General features: G+C 42.0%; 1 protein-coding gene across 1 annotated transcript in view; it reads right to left on the minus strand.

Moving 5' to 3' along the window:
• The window catches only part of KLKB1 (kallikrein B1), an 86,263-nt gene that overhangs the window by 31,803 nt on the left and 27,783 nt on the right, over positions 1-26,677 (minus strand). The window contains exons 6-11 of the mRNA XM_075610120.1: positions 26,314-26,423; positions 24,147-24,306; positions 3,234-3,343; positions 2,968-3,127; positions 2,642-2,754; positions 2,107-2,287 (exon numbers count right to left, since the gene is read on the minus strand). Of these exons, the coding sequence (XP_075466235.1) occupies positions 2,107-2,287; positions 2,642-2,754; positions 2,968-3,127; positions 3,234-3,343; positions 24,147-24,306; positions 26,314-26,423 (834 nt within the window). The remainder of the gene's footprint in view (positions 1-2,106; positions 2,288-2,641; positions 2,755-2,967; positions 3,128-3,233; positions 3,344-24,146; positions 24,307-26,313; positions 26,424-26,677) is intronic.

Below are 26,677 nucleotides of genomic sequence, written 5' to 3' on the forward strand. Positions count from 1 at the left end.
CAGATGTGTTCCAGGAAATGTAGACACAAGTATAATCCAACTGGGTTTATTAAAGGCATATGTTTTTCATACCAGTACAACCCTTGGAGCAGCATCTAACAAGCTTGGGGCCCTGTAGGCCCCATCCCAGCTCCTTTACCCCTGATGGCATACAGGGTAAGACATGCTCCCACTCCACAGGGGGAGGGGAGAGAGCCCTGACTTCTGGAAGCGTGTCAGATATGTATCCAGAGGGAGTGGCTTGTAACCCCATAACAGGGCAGATCTGATACTGACAGGCATCACATTTTGTGCATGTGACCCAGCCAGTATCCTCCCAGGGATGACACTCTCGGGTAGTTGCTAGGCCCGCCCCTGCATACAGTAACAGTGCATTCAGGCTGCAATTACAAGCTCGGCCTTCATCAAAGAACTTATACCTCACAGAGCCTTCACCTAACAGTACTTATACTGTTAGGGTCCAAAAGAAAGATAGTAGCAGGAGGACTAGTCTACATGTATATATTGTGTCCAAATTCCCATAGTAAAAAAAGACTCTCAAACGATTGCAGGTTTTTAGTTATAATTGAAGCTATGTCAAAAACTATTTAAAATATTGCTTTAATCTTTAATTTATTCACTCTTAGATATATTAAAGAAAATATGCACAAGAATAAGTGCAATGGTGGTGGTCTAAGATGGAAGTTATTACTGATACCACCTTGTTTTAATTCCATTATTGTATTCTAATCACTTTTTCTTTCTCTATTTTGTTTTCTCTCTCTCCATTTAAGGCTTTTGTAATATATGTATGGGGTTAATTATTTGAGTAGGGAAAAATATGTACCGAGGCACATGCCCCGAGGTGCTTATGTGGTGAGCTTGGCTCAATACACCCTTATCCCCCTGAACACTAAGTAAACCTCTAGGGGTACAGTATATGGTCCTAATCCAACCACCGGGCGGATAAGCCTTGGAAAAATATAAATATATGTAATAAAATCAATTAAAACACATTTAATCAAAAATAGAAGCGCAAGAATGAAAATAAAACTGATAAATATATTCAATGATGCAAAAAAGACCAATAAATAGATATAAAAACGCTGATAGCATAACCCTTTGGAATGTAGACCATAAGTCAGTACATATATAGTCCCAATAGTCCTAAAGGTATATAATCCTCATATGTGTGTTGGAATATTAAGTAGTTGTACTGTTCAACAAGTAGATGATGATGCCCCAGTAGATGATGATGGCCCACAGGAGAGAATGACACTCCACTCAGGATAGAGAAAACCTCAAAAGAAAGAAAAAAAGAAAGTGAAGGGCACAAGAAATAAATGAAAAAATACTTTATAAGTAGCTTTGAATATTAAAATACACACAATACAATGATGGATATTAACACCTCTCAGTAGAGTTAAAAGAATATATAACACGGTGGGATAGAAGGTAGACAAAAAATGAGAGCAAATAAAATTGAATGTCTAATGGGTGTAAGAAAATGAAAACTATAATTGCCTGACCGTAGAGTCTAAGAGACTCTCTCCTTCTGTGACCGCTGGTGGCAGGAACAGATGAGGGCAGTAGTTTTCCCAAGGCAGTCATGTGATTTCCTAAACAGTCAATTAGCTTCTTCTGCTTGACAACACTAGGTGTTGCTTTTGGGTATAAATATCGTTCTGCGCCATTGTTCTGTTCTTGGAGGAAGGTCCTTTCTAGACCAAAACGTTGGACTAAGTGTGCTTTGTATTGCCTAATGCAGGTTTTTCTTTGCATCTTACATTGAGTGCGGTTTCTTGTTTTCTCATTTGGGTTAACAGTTTTTTCTATTTACCTTTATGGAACATGCACCAAACCACATTGCTTGTATTGGAGTGCCAGCTGCTTCTATCTATCTATCTATCTATCTATCTATCTATCTATCTATCTATCTATCTATCTATCTATCTATCTATCTATCTATCTATCAATATAATGTGTGTGTGTGTGTGTGTCCCTGGCATTATTCACTCAATTTGATTTCATCTCCTAGTTAGACTCTCAAGCAGTGTGTGTTGTTTGTTCAGTTGTTAATCTGTATTGCAACTGCGTAATGTATTTTCAGGATGATCAAGTACTCACAGGTCAACACAATGGGCAGCTGTTAATATCCATTGGTTGTTGACAATGGATCCACCACACGTGTGCCTTTTGGTATTGACATTTAACTTGAGTTGCAAGCTCACTTGCCATGGCCATTCACCAATAGAGCTATTCTTTCCCCCCACAATTTTGTTTTCTAGTTCAATGGGCTGCCCACATCCTGTAAGAGAAATAAATACAATAAACATTCACTATTAAACTGAACAAAAGTATCTCATTGAATATTATATGCCGAGTATACTTGCTTTTACACTAAGACAATGTTTAAATGACTTCAATATGACAAGATTAGTATGATAATCTATAGCATGAAAATGTAAAATACAATGCTAAGCTAATTATTGAATTAAAACTAGCAATAACTTCATTATATCAGTTGAACTGCCCTTGACTATGGTATGATAATAAAGAATGCTATACATCTGATGCCTACACCTTCCTACCAATAATGCATTAGAAAGGTGTTTCCATTCTGAATTTATATTTTGACATCAAATATAAAGACTGTTCTTACCAATAATAGTTTTTGTTTTACACAACCTTAAAGAAAATCCCGAAATGCCTCCTCTTCCATGCAATATGCCAGTTGGCAGCCCATTGGAAGACATCTTCAAGTGGCATTTGCACCTAAAGAAAACCCACAAATAATTATATACATATAAATGTAGCATGGCTACTTGTTTCTGGAGCCGTGGCTGCACTCGGATGCGTTACCACATAAAAAACGCAGCATGGTCTCTTTATGGGAGATGTAGAACAGCTCTGGGAACAGTGACTTTAGATTTCTGTGACTGAAGCAATACTATATTTTTAATGTACAAGTTATATGCTCTTCCTTACTTGTTTTGAATACAGTCTGCTTGAACTTGTCTGTAGCTAAAAAATTGGCACCGAATATTACTCGTGCAAAGTTGTTGACAATCTTTCTCCCCATTAACATCTTCTATAAGTAAGTCCTCTCCAAGAAGGTTAACATCTGAGAGTAGTGGTAATGGACAAACTAGAATGGGGGAAAAATGACAAAACAAGATGTACAATTTCAGTAACATGGCAAACGCTTTTGCAACTGATAACGTAATCAGATTAAACTGGTTTATTATGTTTACCTGAAGGGCTATATTTACAGGATAAAAGGCTAAAACCAGATATAGCATGTTCCCTTTCTTTTCCATCAGTTGGAAGTCCAGTTTTAGATGTCTTTATATAGCATAGATTCCTAGGGAAAAAAATATAGAACTATATCTATATATAATACAATATTATATCGTTACATTTACTGTAGTACTATATGTAAATAGATTGCTTGTATTGTATACGTGTATACAAGTACCTATAATACAAAGAAAGCATTTGTATTATATATATATATATATATATAAAAACAGAAAACTACAATAAGCGCAATCACAATCAGACTAATAATGATATTTACCACATATATAGGAGGGTATACTACCTCACAATCTAACTTTCCCTGATTAAGTCTGCAGCCAAAAGGTCTACCGCTCCACGGGCTGGTAAAAAAGGGATATCCAAACAAGAGTGACCTAGGCGCAAGTAAAAACAAGAAAAACAAACATAGGGTAATACGTTCAAACAATTGGTCTACTGGGGGGTACGATATGCACTTACAGCAGGTAGAATAAAATCAGGCCTTGTATCCACTCTGGGATCAGGAACAATGAATGAAGATCTGGAACAGCCAGCAGCAACTCATCTACAGGAATCGTATCCTCGTGTGAAGTATCACATATAGAAAGAGAAGTGGGACACATACATAGTGTAACACAGTTTATTTTAAAAATTTAATAAAAAAGACAATAGGTAAAATACTCACACTTTGTGAGTTTGGGTAAAAGCGTTTGAGAATTTAGAGCTTCTCACACTCATCAAGGGTGGGTATACACAGACTCTATTGATTCCTTATAAAATGTCCTTGTAACCACATGCGGTGTTGTGGCCAACTTCCAAGGGTATGGAGTCACTTTATGGGGCACTCCTAATAATATCCAGAGCCTCTGAGGATGGGGTACTTGCTCCGTTGTTGCGAGACCCGTAGTAAAGGGCCGTGTGTTTCTTTAGCTGCACCTAATGTGCAAGTAGTACTCACGCTACTTCTGGGGTACAGTGTGATGTTTTTCCCCATTAGTTAGTGTCCGCCTCGATAGTCTGTGGACCTCCCCGCTTCTCTGACTGCTCCGGATCTCCGTGGCCGTCCGCCTGCACGCAGCGGCGTGGTGACGTCACGTCGTCTCGCGAGATTCTGGATCCAAATCTCCCGCTCGCTGTGTTGATCTCCGTCCCACACCTACTCGTTGGAAACATGTACCATGCCGGTACACCGATACAGATCACTGCCAGACAACTGAATATTGCTGGCTATTCTCCCAATTGTCCTGTGCTCACTCTCAGTAGTTCCAAACCACGCCCTACGCGTTTCTCCTTTCGGCTTCGTCAGGGGCTGATCTAACTATGTGTCCCTATTCCTGTGTAGATATACCCTCCTCCATTACGTGATTGGCTATCTAGTTGATTAGAAAATTACAAAAAGCACCTCTCAATTGGAATTGTTATTTCCATTCTCAGTAGAAAGTATTCTATAGGGGTTTTAATTCAAATACTAATGTTAGTAATTTAGATGCATTTTTGGTGTGTTACCAACTGCTGAATAAAGTAAATATTGCATCATTATACAGTATATACATTCACTTTCATTATAATTATACATATACATAAACATCTGAGTTAGAATTTAATAATAAGGAGCAATAGATATTGAGTATATTTAATTAACCATTTATGTCCTTCAATTTAGACAGAACTCACTATAGTTAAGTATTTTTTAGAAATACCTTCATTGTAGAGGCTATAATTATAAACCATATTACGTTCTCATACTTTATGCAGGACAATTTTGTATAAGTATTTATAAATGGGATATAGTATTCCACTTATTTCCAATATGTTACTCATAGGGGGATGGTGTAAATTTAAACCTCGTTACTTCAATTGTGACCACTGTACATTGATAATGGCATTTCAAAATAGGATAATATAAACGTACGTTCATTCATTAATTAGATACCTTTGGGATACTTTATTTAGGCCTAATGTATTTGATTAAGACCAAATTGTAATACAACGGTATTTTTTGGATATATATTGACATAATGATAACATATGTATTATATTCGAATCTACAAATGGTTGCATATTTGCCAACTGGTAATAGGCACTTATTTCTTACATTGCATATTTAATGGTGATATTGTATTCAGGGCAATTGCATATATAAATATATCTTACTAATACATAAAAACCTTACACACAAGCTGGAAAATAAACTAGATCTAATTAATCATGATTCGAAATATAAGGAAATAGAGAAGAAAGTTAAATTGAGGGTTGATAAAAATGAAAGAGATACAAAATTACGTAAACAGAGAAAAGCAAGGAGGGATAAGGAGGATTATCAAAATAATTGCTATAGAACATGGAAACAAAATAAAAAAGAGCCCATTGTTGAATCTAAAGACAATAAAGCCCCACAAAACCAAACAGGCCATCAAAATGTGAGCAATAGCCAATACTATGCCCCAAAATCTAATTATCATTATAAAAAAGATTACCACCATTGGGGAGATAATAGGGGTAGATACTGGCATGATAGAGATAGACGAGGCTCTGGGGAATATAGACCCAGGAAACAAAGTTGGAAAGGGAACTATAAAAAACAAGCCCCACAGAACCATACACGTAAAGACGAGGATATAGAGGAGGTGTTTGAAGAAGCAGAAAAACCAACAACATCCGCAGAATCCAGGTCTTTTTTAGAGAGGAGACAGGAAAAAGACAAACCAGGAGGGGGAGCGGGGGGGGAAAAGACACAACCCCAGACGATGCACAAAACATCGTCACCCCGCAAAAGGAAAATAGAAAGTCCACTAAAAGAGGGACTAGAGGAGGGGTTAAAGCCACCAAAAAAACCAACACTGTAGATACCCATAAGTTAGGCATTTTCAACTTGAGTGATGTTGACTTAACAACAGAACAAAAGTCTGTACTGGGCAAAGGTATGGCATTTGCCCCTAGTAGTAGAATAAATGTTTTCAACACATACATCGACATTAGCAAATTTGCAAGGAATCTGACATTAAAAAAGTACTTTATGAAACAAAATGTGACACAAGAAGTTAGAAACGAAAACACCACAAGTAATGAAAGATTTATACATACTGCATGTAAAAAGAAATCACTGTTCTACCCTAGCTACCTAAGGGGAGGACATATTGATACATTCAGCAAATTAGTGCAGGAGGATATGGAGAAACTAGAAGGAAGGAAAAAACAAAATTTCCCTAAGAATATGACCAAAAGGGAACTAGATGCGGTCCAAGAACTAATGGGAAGAGATGATATTGTAATTAAAACTGCAGATAAGGGGGGAGGGGTGGTGATCCTCAATAGAAAGGATTATGATCTGGAGTCGTTAAGACTTTTGGGAGATACGGTAACATACAAACCATTGGAAAGTAACCCTACTGAGAGGTTCCAGATAGAACTGTTAGGATTACTAAATAGAGGTCTTAAAGATGGTATACTAAACAAAAGTGAGTGGGAATTTTTGTATATAGAATCTCCCAGAATCCCCATATTCTATTACTTGCCAAAGCTCCACAAGGATCCCATCCACCCACCAGGTCGTCCCATAGTGTCGGGAATTAAGGCCCTCACATCGAATCTATCTGGTTATATTGACCACTTCCTAAAGGAACCTGTAAGTAAGTTGAAATCATATCTAAAGGACACAATTCAGGTTCTCAACATCTTACAGGATATTGAATGGAAGGATAGTTATGTTTTAGTAACATGTGATGTGTGATCGCTCTATACAGTAATTGACCATCTACAAGGGTGCACTGCTGTTAGAGATAATTTGACGAACAGTAAAATTCTGGAATCAACACAAGTAGATTTCATTGTAGACTGCATTGGTTTCATCTTGAGTCACAACTACATCTGGAATGATGATAAGTTCTATCTACAGGTGAGGGGTACTGCCATGGGTACCAAGTTTGCGCCAAATTATGCAAATATCTTTATGGGTATGTGGGAGGACCAGTATATTTGGTCCAATCACGAGTTTGGCGCAAACTTGGTATCATGGCATCGGTATATAGATGATATCCTCCTGATTTGGGAGGGTAGCATAGATCTTTTGGAGAAGTTTCTAGCTGGATTAAATAATAATCCATACAATCTGAAGTTCACAACTAAGTACAGTAACAAACAGATCGAATTCCTAGATCTGCTTATTTATATAGAAGATGGACAGATTGAAACGAAAACATATATTAAAAGTGTTGACACTAATAACTTTTTATTGGGTAATAGCGGACATTCTGAAAAATGGATAAATAACATCCCATTGGGTCAAATGCAAAGAATTAGACGTAATTGCTCAAAAAAGCATGTATTTGACGAACAGGCGAAAGATCTAATGGTTAAGTTTGATGAGAGAAACTACAAAAAAGACACAGTAGAGGATGCATATAGAAAAGTCTCTTTGATGGATAGGGCAGAACTGATACATTATAAAAAATAGAGTTACAAAGAGGGGAGAAGAGGGTAAAACATCAATCCCATTTGTGACGAGGTATAGTAATTCTGCTAGTGATATTAGGAGGATTGTTCATAAACATTGGGGCATTCTACATAAAGACCCTATGTTACAGCAGATTTTACCATCCAAACCAGAGATTATCTTTACTAGGGCAAGCAATTTAAAGCAAAGAATAGCCCCCAGTTGTCTAAAAAAGGACAATGTGAAACCTGTCACTATAACGACAGGGTTTTTCAAATGTCAAATGTGTAAAGGTTGCAAACTTCATCCAAATTCAACAAAGAGTTACAAATCGATTAAGTCAGAAGTCACAAATGACACTTATGATATAAAAGACATGATCGATTGTAACTCAAGCTTTGTAGTTTATTTGTTGCAATGCCCTTGCAACAAACAATATATTGGGAGAACTACGAGAAAACTGAAAATCCGCATAGCGGAACATGTAAGAAACATAGAAAAAGGTTTACAACAACATAGTGTGTCAAAACACTTTAAAGAATTCCATGGCCAGGACCCTAAGGGTCTAAAATTTGTAGGTATTGAAAAAATTAGACCTAGCTGGAGAGGGGGTAATCCTGTGAACAAGATATCAAGACAGGAAACATACTGGATCTATGCCCTTAAAACACTTACTCCGCTAGGTCTCAATATTGACATAGACCTGGGATCTTTTTTAAGAGATTAAACATTATCTGTGTTAAACATAACCTGTGTTAGATAATATCTGTGTTAAAATATATGTCTTACATTGAGTTCAGCTCCAAATCAGTAAAAAACAAAGTGGATTATAGTATGATAAAATCATCCCACTCCCAAATATAAGATTATGCTATGCAATCATACAACTATAAAGATGTGGTTAAACAACTTTTGGGAAAATTATGTTCTAGCTTGTGTGTAAGGTTTTTATGTATTAGTAAGATATATTTATATATGCAATTGCCCTGAATACAATATCACCATTAAATATGCAATGTAAGAAATAAGTGCCTATTACCAGTTGGCAAATATGCAACCATTTGTAGATTCGAATATAATACATATGTTATCATTATGTCAATATATATCCAAAAAATACCGTTGTATTACAGTTTGGTCTTAATCAAATACATTAGGCCTAAATAAAGTATCCCAAAGGTATCTAATTAATGAATGAACGTACGTTTATATTATCCTATTTTGAAATGCCATTATCAATGTACAGTGGTCACAATTGAAGTAACGAGGTTTAAATTTACACCATCCCCCTATGAGTAACATATTGGAAATAAGTGGAATACTATATCCCATTTATAAATACTTATACAAAATTGTCCTGCATAAAGTATGAGAACGTAATATGGTTTATAATTATAGCCTCTACAATGAAGGTATTTCTAAAAAATACTTAACTATAGTGAGTTCTGTCTAAATTGAAGGACATAAATGGTTAATTAAATATACTCAATATCTATTGCTCCTTATTATTAAATTCTAACTCAGATGTTTATGTATATGTATAATTATAATGAAAGTGAATGTATATACTGTATAATGATGCAATATTTACTTTATTCAGCAGTTGGTAACACACCAAAAATGCATCTAAATTACTAACATTAGTATTTGAATTAAAACCCCTATAGAATACTTTCTACTGAGAATGGAAATAACAATTCCAATTGAGAGGTGCTTTTTGTAATTTTCTAATCAACTAGATAGCCAATCATGTAATGGAGGAGGGTATATCTACACAGGAATAGGGACACATAGTTAGATCAGCCCCTGACGAAGCCGAAAGGAGAAACGCGTAGGGCGTGGTTTGGAACTACTGAGAGTGAGCACAGGACAATTGGGAGAATAGCCAGCAATATTCAGTTGTCTGGCAGTGATCTGTATCGGTGTACCGGCATGGTACATGTTTCCAACGAGTAGGTGTGGGACGGAGATCAACACAGCGAGCGGGAGATTTGGATCCAGAATCTCGCGAGACGACGTGACGTCACCACGCCGCTGCGTGCAGGCGGACGGCCACGGAGATCCGGAGCAGTCAGAGAAGCGGGGAGGTCCACAGACTATCGAGGCGGACACTAACTAATGGGGAAAAACATCACACTGTACCCCAGAAGTAGCGTGAGTACTACTTGCACATTAGGTGCAGCTAAAGAAACACACGGCCCTTTACTACGGGTCTCGCAACAACGGAGCAAGTACCCCATCCTCAGAGGCTCTGGATATTATTAGGAGTGCCCCATAAAGTGACTCCATACCCTTGGAAGTTGGCCACAACACCGCATGTGGTTACAAGGACATTTTATAAGGAATCAATAGAGTCTGTGTATACCCACCCTTGATGAGTGTGAGAAGCTCTAAATTCTCAAACGCTTTTACCCAAACTCACAAAGTGTGAGTATTTTACCTATTGTCTTTTTTATTAAATTTTTAAAATAAACTGTGTTACACTATGTATGTGTCCCACTTCTCTTTCTATATGTGATGCTTCACACGAGGATACGATTCCTGTAGATGAGTTGCTGCTGGCTGTTCCAGATCTTCATTCATTGTTCCTGATCCCAGAGTGGATACAAGGCCTGATTTTATTCTACCTGCTGTAAGTGCATATCGTACCCCCCAGTAGACCAATTGTTTGAACGTATTACCCTATGTTTGTTTTTCTTGTTTTTACTTGCGCCTAGGTCACTCTTGTTTGGATATATATATATATATATATAAAAAAAAATATATATATATATATATATATATACAGTGGTTGACAAATCACCAAAAAATCTACTCGCCACACAAAAAAATCTACTCGCCACCTAGTACCAAACATGTGCTGCTTGGGCCAATATTTACTCGCCCGGGGGTTAAATCCACTCGCCCGGGGCGAGCAAATGTATAGGTTTGTCGAACACTGTTTTAATATATATATATATATATATATATATATATATATATATATATATATATATATATATATATACATACAGGGCTTTCTTTCTGGGGGTACATAGAGATATGCTGCATCCCTACCATTTTCATAAGGCTTCTGTGTACGCTATTAACACAGTAGCCATCTGCGCATGCGCGAGAGGTCGCACATGAGCAGACGGCTCCTGTGTTAATAGCTTCTCACAAAAAGATTGTTTGAGGATGTAACGGATCGGGGGACTCTCTCTTCCCAGTGTGTCCCCGTCACCTTGGTTCCTCTGGCTAACCCTTCCCATTCCTTGCCTTCCCGATCTCTGCCTCATTCACTCGCGGCGTGGTCGGCACGCTCCGGTTCGCGGTCTGCGCGGTCCCCTCACTGTGCGCGCGCGTTCCCGGTCCCTGGTCTCCCGTCAGGGGACTCACGCCCCTCGGCGTACCTCCGTCTCCTTACCTGGTTCCTCCGCTCCTTCCCCCTCTCATACCCTCCAGCCGAGCACCTCCTCCGAGATGCTTCCCCCACGCTCTGGTACTCGCACGCCGCGCGAGCGTGACTGTGTTACAGAGGGCGCGCACACCCACTCTACTTACCAACCCTCCCCAGGTACTGGCTCCGCCCCCCGGAGCTTACAGGCCGATACCCTAGATTACCTCCCTGTCTCCTCCTCTGCTCTCACACACCTATTCCTGCAAGCTCCCAGACAAACCCCTGCTCCACCCCTTCCTGCTATTTGTCCTCCCTCCTTTATAACCCCAGTCTGTCCTCTCTTTCCTTGCTCTGCATAGCTTTCCTGTAGCTCCTGTGTGTGCAGTGTCTATGCTCAGCTCCCTTGTCTATTTCAGCTCTGGTTCCTGTCCCTGCCCTTGTTTGGATTCCCTTGGTTTGAACTTGAACTCTGCTTTGGACTTTGACTACGCTGCCTTCTCCTGCCCTTGAATCCTGGCTTTCGGACATCACTACGCTGCTCTCTCCAATCCCTGGACTCTGGCTCTTGGACAATACCTTCTGACCTCTGGCGCCTCGGACTCAGCAAGTATAACGTTAACCCTTACTCACCAGGCCCGGCAACGCTACTACCACACTCCGGGCACGCCCTCACTGCTGTGGGTGCGTGGTATACCTTTACCCACCTCAGTACTGGGGACTGGTCAGGTCTGCGGGCATACAGGCGTTACAGAGGACCAAAAGAAAAAAGAAACAAAGAATTGTGGGTGCGCCAAATAGAAATACAACTTAAAATAATGGACTAACTCTTATAAGATAATTCAAATAAATATACAATATATAATGTGACATGAACCAATCTGGAGCATGTAGGGTCTGGCAACAAAAGGGTAAATGTGTTGAAAAACCAAAACCCAAATGATAACACAGCTTCCTAAACAAGGAACCCCAGTCCTTGAAAAGATTGGTAATACAAAAGAAAAAAATATATATGGAAGCGCAGTCAAAGGGGTACTGGTAAGAAAACACCTTTATATTAAATTGTGTCAATATAATCACAAACAATAACAACAATTGTCAAATTAAACTCAAAAAATATACAGTATTAATATAAAAAACAAGTGGAAGTGGGTGCAGTACTGAAAGGCGATCAAGGCAAGTTCCTGCTAATTGAATGTCAGAGGGGTTACATCAGGATATCACCTGGCTTGCGATCAAAGTCTTGTGACCAGGGAAGTGGCCCCAGATGAATACGTAAAACGTAAGGGGATATGTTGTTGAGGGGGGTGCCCGTGGGTTGAGCCAATGCTCAGTGTGCTCACCCAACCTCCGCCGATGTCTAGTGGGGGCCTGATGGTTCTCCCAAATCAACAGCCTCTCCGGTCACGATGGTAAGATGCTGACTCTGCAAAGCCCGCCGGGTTTCCGGGTGTGACGTCACTTCCTGATGTGACGCAATAACCCTTCCCGGTTGTCTCTGGGCTGTGCGATCCTACTACGAAGTAGTGATGTCAAATTAGCAGGCAAACAAGCCGATGGCAGGTGCCGCCCTCGCAGACGCACGTTACAGTGCTGGTAGTTCCACTCCACTGCACCAAATGAGAGCACAGACCCTTGGCTCCTCCTCCTACGCGTTTCACCAATGAATGGCTTCGTCAGGAGAATCCTGATGTAACCCCTCTGACATTCAATTAGCAGGAACTTGCTTTGATCGCCTTTCAGTACTGCACCCACTTCCACTTGTTTTTTATATTAATATATTTTTTGAGTTTAATTTGACAATTGTTGTTATTGTTTGTGATTATATTGACACAATTTAATATAGAGGTATTTTCATACCAGTGCCCCTTTAACTGCGCTTCCATATATATTTTTTTCTTTTGTGTTATAGAGGACCACTGTATCCCCACCCTTTTGCGCAGAAAAAATCACTGAATATATATACAGTATATATATTCTGAGTTAAGTTATGGTGAGTAAAAAAAGTGACAAAAACCCTCCACAGCAAAGCATATAGCAAATGTAAATATACTGTATGCTCCTTTGCATGTCTTAGGCAGGTCTGCAACCCCGCCTTTCACCATTATCACCCAGCACACAGCACTTCCACTGCAGCAAGGGATTCTGGGAAATGACATGCAAATGAGCACACAGTGCCACCTTTTGTCTCAAGCTCATATCACATGAGCAACCCTTAAGCCAATGCATGCTGCTTTAAACACAGCTTTTAAGCATAGGCTGGGGTGAGATGCAAAGCCAGTAAACCCACTCACAGACATGTTTCAACCTTGATGGGTATCATCAGTGTGAGGTTGGTTGTGCTGACTCAGCTGGAGACCCTGCTTTTCACCATTATCCCCAGCATACATTGCTTCCACTGCAGCAAGGGATTCTGGGAAATGACATTCAAATGAGCACACAATTGCCCTATTCAGTACTCTCAGCTCTCACTGAACGATGGTCCCTGGACCGTCACTACAGGCCAAGGGCACCCGCAGCCATCCTAGCTCTTCCTCACATCCCTAGCGGAGGCAGAGGTATTGTCCACACTCTCTCTCCCCCGGAGGGAAGAGCACATGGGAAGGACCCAATCTCAGGTTCTTAGTTGTGTGACCTGCCTTCCTCAGAGGGGAAGGACACTCTTAACTTTGGGGCGTCCTGCCCTTAAGTACAGCCAGGAGGCGGGCACCCCGCTGTCCCAGCTACAACATGATGTACCACCCCCTGCTGTCACTCAAGTGCAGTACCAAAGGGAAGTGGGAAAACCCCATACCAACTACTGGAAATCTGATTGTACCAGGGTTTACTGCCAGCCCAAGGGCAGAATAGTAGCCATCAGGTGACCTGGAAACATTCTCCCTATGGTGGATTCCCACCAATCCCGCTTGGGTCCTAAATTTTCGAGTACCATCGTTAAAGAAAACCTGAACATTTACAAGATAACATTTTTCACACAATGGTTGATCACATTTCAATATGCATAATAATACATTTCAATGAATATCGTTATAAGGCTTATATTTGAATACAACAATCAAATTGCTGTGTTGCAGAACTAGGTCCCTCCCAACCTTCTTATCAATAGTAGTGCTCTGAGTCAGGTTTTCTCACTAGCTCCTGAGGCGACAGTGACTGTAATAGAATACACTCGTTTTGGGGTTCTTTTTGAAATGTACACCACCCTATCCATGTACACCAATCGGCCTACTTTCCAGACCTGCACTAAATACGATATTCTTTCTTGCATATTATGGAAAGTACTGCGGCTGTGCTCTAGCACGTAAGCCCTTACAGCTTCTACTAACCACTGTTCCCGGTTAGCTTCAATCTCCCTCATCAGTGGCTCAGGGACATACAGGTACTCAAACCCATGAGAGTTCCGGTACCTTTGCACTATATGCCGCTCAGCTAATCTTAGTGAGCTGGCGACTATCAGCCTGACCTGGCTGAATCCAGTACAATGGTTCTTGAACCGGGGGCACATCATTATCAGAGACATTATCCGTAGACTGAATAACACCCTAAATGATATCTGCTTCCCTTCTCCTCATTTCTCGGGCAGCCTCATCAGGACTAATCACTCCTTTAGTCCACCAATCATCCCCTATGGTCTCGGTTTCGAGTAAGAACCTTGTGCGGTCCATAAAGGGTACATATCCCTGAAACCCTGGGTGCCACCATGGTAAAGACCCAGCTGGTCCTGTTACAGCATACCCTGTGTGTGAGGTAGTGTTTGTGGATGTGGAAACATCAGATGTGACAGACACGGCATAATGACTAACACCACTATTTACACTGCACACATCATCTTCTACACATTTATCATCGATCAACATTTCATTCGCATAAGACCAGTCCTTCCAGTCTGATGATGGGACAAGAGTCTTAGAGGCCCGCAGGCTCCTCTTTTTGAAGTATCATTCTCTTGTGGTTCGATCAGCTTCCCCAGGCGGTAACCCACCCTGAGTCACTCGGATAGTAGGGGTTCCCTGGTTAGAAGTCCCAGCAAAAGAAGGGCGACAAGACACCCGAAGACCAGTCAAAATGGTCATTGGTAAAGGGGCCTTGAATGGTTACATCCCCGGGACCCGACACTAGGGTTATACTCACTATCGGCTGTGCAGTAATCGATTTTGGCCGAGGTGTCTGTCCTTGCAAATAGTCTTGTACTGAGCCAGAAAAGCAGGGGTGGGAACATCCAGACACACCAGAGGCCTATTGTCCTTGTTGGCCATCTCGTTTGCTTTCTGTTGAGCCCTGCGCTCATACATAGAGTGGATAATTGCAGTTCTCGTACACAAGGGGAAGCGGTACTCACTGGAGCGGGTATCGAAACATCTCATCCGCCCCAGCAGTCGCTATCAGCAGGATGTCCTCTCCGACAAGTTACACAGGATCCTGGCGCTCCCCCAGATCCTTCACTGGAAGGGTGTCGACATCCGGTCGCTGCGTAGAGGTAGAATCTGTATCTTGACTTGCTTCCACCATATGGTCATCAGGGCCGGAAGCTACCTCCATCGTTACCAGAGAGTCTCTGGGTAGGCTTCAGGACACTTCCACGAAAGGTGGGCTCATCCGCCTCTCAGGTCTCACAGTCGCAGTCATCGGTAAGGGAATCAGCTGTCATGCACAGTCGCTGACACCATTCGGTCCGTCTCCAATCTCGTCTGTCATAATCAACAAACACCACCGAAAATAGGCAGCTACTGGTGCAGGACGAGGGTAGGGATACATCCGCAGGTGAAAGGCACCGGATTATTTCCGCATCCACAGTGGCAATAGGCAAGGCCTCTCCAGGTTCCTGTGCCTCTGAGAACAATGGTGCCTCATCACCCCAGGCAGTTACCTTACCCGACATCTCGTGGACTGGCTCCGGTTCACCAACTGTCTCTGGCTCCTCTGCGGGGACCGGGTCTGGTTCCATTTCAGCTTGCTCTGTGGTCATCGAGACACTCGGATCCCTTTGGGCCTCATCTCGGGCGCACTGGCCCTCCGAAGCCTGCATACTTGAGGTAGTTGCTTTAGCAGCAGTATCGACTGCCCAAATATTGGGGTCAGTCACATCTTTCTGGGCAAACTCCGTAACCCTCAACAGCGTGGGCTTCAGGAATGGTACTCCGCAGCGAGCACACTGGGCTCCCCAAACCAGGTCGCCACCTGGGAAGTCACACTTGGGACAGAGGCATCGATAGTACTTCTTCCCTTCCACCTTCACAACCAGAAGTCCTCTGGTAGCTGATCAGGGTCAATTTCCATATCTCCAAACACGGGCACAAGAGCAAGGGGCTGCTCACTCCTTTCACACGCCAGGCTCTGAAGAACTGAGGGTGCCGTCCCCCACATCCGGTACCTCCCTTATTCTCCAAAGTCTTTAGGCATTTTCTGTCGGCGTGTTCCCTCCCTCTGGTGGAGATTAGAGGAGGGACACTAGGTAACATGGATGGGGCATGACTCTGATTCCTATCTGGTTTAGTCCTAACGCTTGGGTGGGGTTCTGGCTTTTGGCCAAACCATTGCAGGACTCTGCAACAATACTTACAGACTTTTTGCAAGCCTCCCACGCAGTTCCCATTCTCGGCACAGTTCCTTCACAGACACGCAATGACCGCAATTCCGGCAGGAATCCGTTCCTTGGGGTTCCTCACAGCACATAGATTTGCAGTCTACCAAGAGTAGGTTGTACCCCAGGTTAGCAAAGCACCATCTCGATACGCATACACGATTTTAGTACATCACAAAAAGTCTTAGTTCCATATTCGGGCTACTGGCTAGTAGTACTCTGGGTTCTTCCCTTTTTGGTACTCTTACACCGCCCTGATGGCTGCCGACCTCACGGACCCTATTCAGGCAACTTAGAACAGAAATAGCCTTTTTGTCTCCAGACCATTCACCTGATAGGGCCATCTAAGTCATAGGGGGTTATGCACTAAGCTCTGTTAAGTCACTTTTAGAGCGCAAAGTGCTCTTAGAACGTGCTTTCGCGCTCAACACGATGCACTAAGCAACGCAAACAGGCACTTTTCGCTCTAAAAATGACTTTTTTCCGGAATTTTTTCTAAGTCCAACTTTGCTCGTTCGTAACCCTGTTTGCGTTAAATTCTGCCCTTAAGCGGGATGCACTAAGCAACGCAACCTTAGCGTACGCGAAAGTTGCATTGATCAGAACACGTCAGGTCAGAGTAGACGCAAAAAAAGCTGGACATAGAAAAAATTATTGCTTTTCATCTTTGCATGTGCAACACCCATACAACAGGCCGGCGGTTGTCCCCGGCTGACCCCGCGGGGGTCCCCAAGGGAGCCCGGGGGTCGCGCGGGTGTCCCCGGCTGACCCCGCGGCCGTCCCGGGGTCCCCGCGGGAGTCCCGGGGTACCCGCGGTCCTGCGGTACCAATGTTGCACCTACAAAAATAATAAACAATATTTATAACTAAATACACCCTCCTAACACATACTATACAGTAATGGGCAAAATTACTATAATCCACATATGGATAATAATGCATTTGCCATTTTAAATACATATAAACTTCAATAAATACAGTAAAAACATATTACACTTACCTTTTACAGGCACCCACGATGAAGGCCGTCTTCATCCTCATCTTCATCCTGCCCATGCCCCTCTGGTGCTGCAAAACATGCACAATAATCACAATAGCCAATGTAATGTCCCCTAACCCCTTAATCACCATAGCGGTTATTAACCGCTACAGTCATTAAGGGGTTTACCCATGCTCACCCACCACTCGGGAGGCCTACATACCCTCCCCCACTAGCCCCCCACCCCGTGAGGCCTAACCACCCTCACCCACTGCCCAGCCGGGGGGCCTACCCACATACCCTTGGGGCCAATACCCCCTCCCTCCACCCCCAGTACCCACAATAAAAACAATACACAGCCCCACAATTAACATAATTCTATTTATTAAATACATAACCCACCCACTGTGCCCCCCCATAAATACATGATTTATTCTTTTACATACAGGGTTCATACCCCAGGCCCACGCGAGTCCCCGGTGGGCCCAACAGGTCACCTCACAGACCTACAGGTTACCAGCAACTTGTTTCACACAGGTTCTGGAGGCCTGTTGGTGGGTCCCGGCAGGCATCATGGCCCACCAAGTGGTCTCCGCGGATCACCGTGGGCCACAATTGGGTCCCCACGGTAGGCCTGCAGAAGTCTGGGAGCCCCGGGTCAGACCCACAGGTGTCTGAGGGGCCTCGGGTGGTTCCCACGGGGGTCTGGGGACCCACGGGTTCTCACTACGTGTCCGCGGTGCCCCCACGGATGTGGGGCCACCGGTTCTTCCCCACACACTACGGGTCCGCGGTGCCCCCACGGATGTGGGGCCACCGGTTATTCCCCGCAGGTGTCACCCGTGGACCACGCAGCCTGATACCCGTGAGATACCCGAGGATACCTCAGGTGGTCTCCAGAGGTCTCACGCAGACCAAAGGAACAAACCCTGAATGTAAAATAAATAAACCGGACCTATACATTAAATACATACAGTGTATTGTTTTTATTGTGGGTACTACGGGTGGGGGGAGGGGGTATTGGCCCCAAGGGTATGTGGGTAGGCTCCCCGGCTGGGTAGTGGGTGAGGGTGGTAAGGCCTCATGGGGTGGGGGTTAGTGGGGGAGGGTATGTAGGCCTCCCGAGTGGTGGGTGAGCATGGGTAAACCCCTTAATGACTGTAGCGGTTAATAACCGCTATAGTGATTAAGGGGTTAGGGGACATTACATTGGCTATTGTGATTATTGTGCATGTTTTGCAGCACCAGAGGGGCATGGGCAGGATGAAGATGAGGATGAAGACGGCCTTCATCGTGTTTGCCTGTAAAAGGTAAGTGTCATATATATTGACTGTATTTATTGTAATTTATATGTATTTAAAATGGGCAAATGCATCATTATCCATATGTGGATAATAGTAATTTTGCCCATTACAGTACTGTATGTGTTAGGGGGCGGGGGGGATGTGTGTTGTTTATTGGGGGCAATTGTCCCCAATAAACATGCTAATGTGCCTTAACCCCTTCATTGCCTTAGCGGCTATCCGCTAAGGTAATGAAGCTGCATTAATGTTAATTTTAATAATAGTGTGCGGGAGCAGGGGGTCCCCTGAGCTGAACGCATTGATTTCTGCCTCAGAGACCCCCTGCTTCCCGAGTTACAGGCCCCGGTTTGGGGCATCGGTGCCAGTGTGGACACCATCTTTATAGAGCCCACGTCGCGTCTTGGACGCTATAAAGATGGTGGCGGCACTGGCACCCGATGCCCCATACCGGGGCCTGTAACTCAGGAAGTAGGGGGTCTCTGAGGCAGAAATCAATGCGCTACAGCTCAGGGGACCCCCTGCTCCTGCACACTATTATTACAAATACATTAAAGCAGCTTCATTACCATAGCGGATAGCCGCTACGGTAATGAATTATTATTTATTGTTATGTGTGTTTTAATACTAGTGTAGATGTGCAAGGGGTCTCCTGAGCTGAATCGCATTGGTTTCAGCCTCGGGGACCCCCTACTTCAGGAGATACAGGCCCCTTTATTGGGTGCCGGTATCCCCTGCAGAATTTTAATATCCCGGTCACGTGATGCGGGAGCTTTAAAGTGCTGGGGATACCGGCACCCCATAACGGGGCTGTATCTCCTGAAGTAGGGGGTCCTCGGACCTGAAACCAATGCGGTTCAGGTCCTGAGACCCCCTGCTCATGTACACTATTATTAAAATGTATTTATTTAGTGTACGATCGCCTGTAACAGCCTTGCATGGAGATTGTAAATCTCCATGCAAATGTTACATTCGGCTTTTTTTTCTATCAGCTAGCGTACGTAAAGGTTAAGAACGCTAGCAGGGGGACAAAAAAGCAACACGTACGCTGTGGGTGTTCTGAGCTATTTTGAGCAGGTACGTTAAAAAATGGCCTCAAGGCCTTAGTGAATCGCGTCACTTTTTAACGAACCTGCTTTTTTGCCAAATCAGAACGCAAAGCCATTAAGCTTAGTGCATAGCCCCCATAGTTCCATAGCGGGGAAAGTGGGCCCTGGTTATGGTATTCCAGGGTCCCCTGGACACTATACTTAGCATCCCTCCTTCAGTTTCAGCACTTGTTCTGGAAGCGTATCTATAAACTTCCAGCTTTGTTTCGCTGAAAGCCTGTCCTATTTGGTAAACATATCTCAGCAGCGCTTCCAAATGTAACAGTGTTTCCCCCACCTAGTGGGAGATTTGTCCATTACTACAGTGTATGGTGCATATACCTCCTGGTAACAGGAGGGCTGAGTCATTTGCTGATGGTAGTGGGGACGCAGGAACAGGCTTCTGGGGTTCATACCCCACAAATCTCTTCAGCAGTGCAGCGCCTCCATCTGCCGTAGACTCCAGGAACTGAAGGTGATCTTCCATGTTAGAACTTATTACCTCTCCCCCCAGTAATGTCACACATCAGGCAGGAGGTATATAACAACAGGAACGGTTTATTCACTCTGTACAGCACAGTTAGGCTGCATTAGCAGTGCCGAAGACAGCGACGCGACTTCGCGGCAAAACAAATTCATTGCCACGACGGATTGGTCACGATCGCTGGAAGTCATCTCTATTTTATTTTCCAGCGACCATCGCCTGACCGTCGTGTCGCCGGCACTACTATAAGCGTAGCCTTACACGGCAAGCTTCAGCCCGATGCAGTACTGCAAGCTCTCACTGAACGATGGTCCCTGGACCGTCACTACAGGCCAAGGGCACCCGCAGCCATCCTAGTTCTTCCCCACCTCCCTAGCGGAGGCAGAGGTATGGTCCACACTCACTCTCCCCCGGAGGGAAGAGCACATGGGAAGGCCCCAATCTTAGGCACCCAGTTGTGTGACCTGCCTTCCTCAGAGGGAAGGACACTCTTAACTTTAGGGCGGTCCTGCCTTTAAGTACAGCCAGGAGGCGGGCACCCCGTTGTCCCAGCTACAACAGGATGTACCACCCCCTGCTGTCACTCAAGTGCAGTACCAAAGGGAACGGGGAAACCCCCATACCAACTACTGGCAACCTGATTGTACCAGGGTTTACTGTCAGCCCAAGGGCAGAATAGAAGCCATCAGGTGACCTAGCTACATAAGATAACCTACAAAGTTCTCCTCCTTACCTGCAAAGCTCTCCATTCATCTGCTCCTCTCTGCATATGAGCTTTAATCTATTATTCCACTGCTTGTCTCTTGCACTCTACCCACAACTGTCTCCTTTGCACCAGTTTCACCTCTACTGTTTTCTCTCGCCTTAAACCTTTTCCCTCACTGCCCCTAACGCATGGAACACCCTCACACCTAGTATACACTAATTACCTTCTCTTCCCACTTAAGTCAAACCTTAAAACTCACCTCTTAAATTAAGCATTTCAATAGCCTAGACTCATGTCTACTGTCACACACCCACAGTCACTCCTACCAACAATGGTGGCTAAGCACTGCCATCTACTTATTGCCTCACCTCTTGTCCCTTTAAGTCTCCCAATTTACCATTTAGATTGTAAGCTTTCTGGGGCAGGGACTTCCTATTTTATTGTCTGATTGTGTTTATTGCACGTATTGTAATATAATTCCCTGTACTGTATTGTCTCTTTTTGTAAAGTGCTGAGTATACTGTGGGCGCAAAATGAATAAAGATATCCATACATATACATACATTCCAGGACAATGCAGATAATACATTAAACAAAGAAGCATACCCAGATAGTACTCAACTTGTAGAAAGCTAAACAAAAACTGCAGATAGAAATCTGGAATGGAGTGCTGAGAGAAGCAGATACACAAAAGAGAAGAGCAGACTTACTCCAACACTCAGAGAAAAAAAATGAATAAACGCAAACTGGAATTGCAGGGTCAAAGAATTTACTGAAAAAAACTAAAGATACTACATACAAAATAGTTTCCATACTGTAGGTCTTCGCTGTAGTATGTCATCCATGGGACTATATTGGAGTCCTGATCCTGATAGCTCAGTCTCCCTACAGTTTTGGATTTATTATAGCACAACTCTCTCTTGCTTTTCTGTACCTGTCACCTTTGATAATTACTTGTATGGTGAACATTTGTATTCTATTCCTTTTTTTTCCCATTTATTTATGTTGTTTGTATTGTTTTCTCCATTTAATTTGTGCGAGTAGATAATTGTCCTACATTTCTCTGAACAGTTGTCAGTACACACATTGCAGCTCCCTTTGTTATGACCCCTGTCACCTGATATTTATGACCTTGTCTACCACATACAGGCTAGTTTTACTAATGACTCTTGAGACGCTGCTCGGACATGCTTTTGCTATGTACACGCTGTTCTTAATATTCAGTACATGTTTTTCTTTGGCTTCATAATTCCTCACATTCTACACACAAGGGATTGTTTTGAGCCTGAATCTTAATAGAGGTATGCTATATATTGTTACTTGAATTCTTTTTTGTCATTGAACTAGAAGAGGGCTTAAGGTCTTTGTGTGTTACGTTTTTTTAGTCGTAGATATTTTCTGCATTTTATTTTTTCTGTTATGTTGCGTTTAGTTGTATATATTTTTTCTGCACAATACATTTGTGGATTCTTGGATGTTGTTCCCCAATTACAGCATTGCTGTGTTTCATAACTCTATTGACCATGTTGGTGGGATATGTTGTGATATTCACTGCCATTAAATCCTATAAAAAATCTGCGATTTGCGGGGTAAGTCGCTCCCATCACTCATTCCGGTGCAAAGAGGAGCACTATTTATGGACTCTGACTCTGTGATTGAGTCTTACAAAAGCTTAAGAAAGGGCTGGACTGTTGCGCTCAAAACATTGCCTGCATGTACCAACTATTGCCTGCCTTATACTTCTATTTAAATGGTATATGTTCTCTATTTTGTTATGTTTTGGCATTATAATTTTTTGTATTGTTTTTTTTTTGTACATATTACAGTACCTTTCATTTCTCAGTAAATACTTTCATGCAGCAATGACACAATTGACCTTACCACTCTTTGTAGCTATCGCCATGTCTCCTCAACTCCCATAATCTACTTGACCCTCTCCAATTGTGCTTCTGCACAGCATACACGACTCAACTGAAACCACACTCTCCAAAGTATCTAATGACTTTCTTATTGCCAAATCTCAAGGAAACTTCTCCACTATATTTCTTCTGGACCTCTCCTCTGTTTTGTATGCTGTTGACAATGCCCTCTCCTGGTCTCTTCCTATATACCTCTCCACTCCATTAGACTCTCTTTTGCCAATGCCTTCCTACCTTTATGTATCTCTCTGTTGGTATACTCTACCTCAGGGCTTGGTTTTAGGTCCCCTACTCTTCTCTAAATATTTGGATTCAGCTATTATCTCTATGCTAATGACACAACTATATTTACCACGCCTAATCTACACCTGTAGTCCAGTCACAAACCATAGAGTGAAAAAACAGAAAGTGAATCCCTGCGCTTCTCCCGTTGGGCTAAAAATAAATGGGGAAATAAATGTACATAGTGAAACCTAAGTCTGATGAAGCGTCATAGACGTGAAACGCATTGAGATATTGAGTTGGAGTTCCATAACGGATGACGTAAGACGCCATGATGACGGACGCCTGGAGTAAACGCCTCCCTAGTGAGAACACTATGGCCAGCTTCTATAGCCGTTCTGTGAGCTCTCTGCTAGTAAATAAGACTCTCCCTGGACCAAAATCAGATGGGACCGAGGTCCAGTGAACAACTGAGTCCTATTAGGACGATTGGAACATACATTTTTATGTAAGTGTTGTGAAGTGTTTCTTTTTATATAACGTAACACATTATTTTTACTAATAGTGTCCCTCCATGCGCTTCTTTTACTTTTTCTTCTAGTGTTGTATTGACCCTGTTGATCACGGGAGAAGGATCAGCTGCAGGAGCGACTCTTAGAAGGGAGTGTAGATTATCTATCAGCCAGCGCGTACTTATCTCACCATAAACTCTTTTCTTATTTGTCATATCTACTATATAAGCCATGCTAACAGTACATACAAAACAAATTGTTGCTAACCTTTGCAAAGGTTCCGTCCAGTCTTTAGTTAAGAAGGTAAAAAATAAACAGTTTGGGTAGTATGTACAAATCTTCCGGCAAGTATGTACATCTGGGGCAAAAACGGCTGTGATGTTATCTCCATAAAGCTCCATACTTTGAAACAAATCCGATTGGCAACCTATATAAAAAAAAAAGTGAATTGAGATATTTGTATTATGCTATTGTTCTATTGACATTTCCTAACCAATCAAACCTCCCTTAAACTTTCCTTATCTTCAGATTAGTTTTGAAAACAAATTAAATAAGTATGAATATTTCTACCATTTTTAACACAAACAAAGCTTTACTGTAGCTCAGCTCTACACTTAGTTGAAGAGGTGATTGTGATTATGGCGTGAAATGTATTTAACAATGTCAAATTTAACTGGTGCTTTATAGATTCCGTATAACCCTGCAAAGGGAAACACATTGCAATTATATGTTGGTTAAATATAAATATTTAAAACCAGAGACAGAACATAAAACACAGACAAAGCTCAGTTTTAGCACATCCAGTGAAACTCATACACGGTACAGTGCCTAAATATATCTGTATAAATATCTATTAAGTAAAATGCTCTTTTAGTTTAACATTTTTGGCCAAAATTGTTGTAAGCCCCTGAGCCAACTGCACGGCAGACCACAATTCAGGGGTCCCTAACGCTAATATAAATTCTTAATAACCTGTGTAATAACAGGAAGAATGATTTATAGTAAATCTGTCAATATTAGTTGCAAAGTTCTAAGTCTGATTTAAGCTTTTATTAACCTGTACATTACCAGGAAAAGCACTCTGTATTAGAGTTGTCACAACCATACTGCAAGCACGCAAGTTCCCCTGAGTGGAAGATGCTATGGAGTGAGCCCTTAACCATTTAAATGTGGGAGGGGGTGAGCTACAATTAGGTAGGAGGTTGCCACCCTCCAATCAGCCGAGACTAGCTGAACAACAATTGTAAAACATACTGGACACCTAACAAGCTCCTATTGAACCCCCAAAATAACCACAACATATATATAAGCATATGAGTGTCACAGAGGAGTGCTACTGAGCATGGCAATATATATTTAAAACCAGAGACAGAACATAAAACACAGACAAAGCTCAGTTTTAGCACATCCAGTGAAACTCATACACGGTACAGTGCCCTAATATATAATTGTGGTCTGCCGTGCAGTTGGCTCAAGGGCTTACAACAATTTTGGCCTAAAATGTTAAACTAAAAGACCATTTTACTTAATAGATATTTATACATATATATTTAGGCACTGTATCCACTCGCCCGGGGCGAGCAAATGTATAGGTTTGTCGAACACTGTATATATATATATATATATATATATATATATATATATATAATCAAAAAATAAATAGATGATACCGTTCTGTGGCTAACGAAATGCTTTTATTTGTGCGAGCTTTCGAGATACACTGATCTCTTCTTCCGGCGATGTTACAATGAATGAAGCAAGGAAAAACAGTGTCTCTTGGAATGTTATCTGTGCTGGTCCTTCCCCCGGTGTAGATGTGTTTTATGGCTAGAGGTGTCAAAGGGTAACTGAAAGCAAGTGAAGAAAGAGTGTGTATGTGTATCAGTGTGAATAAAAATGAATGGAGAGCCCACAGTATAAACAGTGCTCTACACAAGGTGTGTGTGGAGTGAGAGGGATATAAATGGTGTGGGTGGGTGTGGAAATGTGAGAGTTTGTAGCACAACTAAAAGTGTGTGTGGATACTATGTGGTCCCTATTGGTGTATAGGGATGGAAAAATTTGGGATGGAAGAAGAGATCAGTGTATCTCGAAAGCTCGCACAAATAAAAGCATTTCGTTAGCCACAGAACGGTATCATCTATTTATTTTTTGATTATTGAAGCTCGGCTAACACGGTACTGATACCTCTACATGGATATATATATATATATATATATATATATAAGCATGTGTATATATATATATATATATATATATATATATATATATATATATATATATTTATATGTGTGTGTGTGTGTTTAATGTTTCCTTGGTACCCAGATGTTTTCTGAGCATTCTCTACCCGTTTTCATGCTAATATTATTTGTTGTAACTACCACCCCCATAGTTATGGCCTTTTTTATTGAATTACATTTAAGAATATAATCACCTAATGAAGATTCTCCACAAGCTTTTAATGAGAAACCAGATACAACATTGTCAAGCTGTCTTATTCTTGTTGGAGTTCCTTTACCAGTGTACTTGAAATAGCATTTGTTGCTGTAAAAAGATAACATCAGTCAATGTAACAAACAGTATATGACATTTGATATCCTAACATCTAAAATCCCTGGTGGGTACTGTTATTACTTAGGATACCCAGTAATAATTTAATCTTAAGAAATATACTGGAGTTTAATATGGTTGCAATTACACTATGAAGATTCGCACACAAAAATCTCATGATAAACCACAATTTATTATCAACCATTAATTGTACTTAATTTAATCAGATGAGACAAAATAAGAAGTAT

Source organism: Ascaphus truei, chromosome 1 (assembly GCF_040206685.1).
Source record: "Ascaphus truei isolate aAscTru1 chromosome 1, aAscTru1.hap1, whole genome shotgun sequence".
Taxonomy (NCBI): domain Eukaryota; kingdom Metazoa; phylum Chordata; class Amphibia; order Anura; family Ascaphidae; genus Ascaphus; species Ascaphus truei.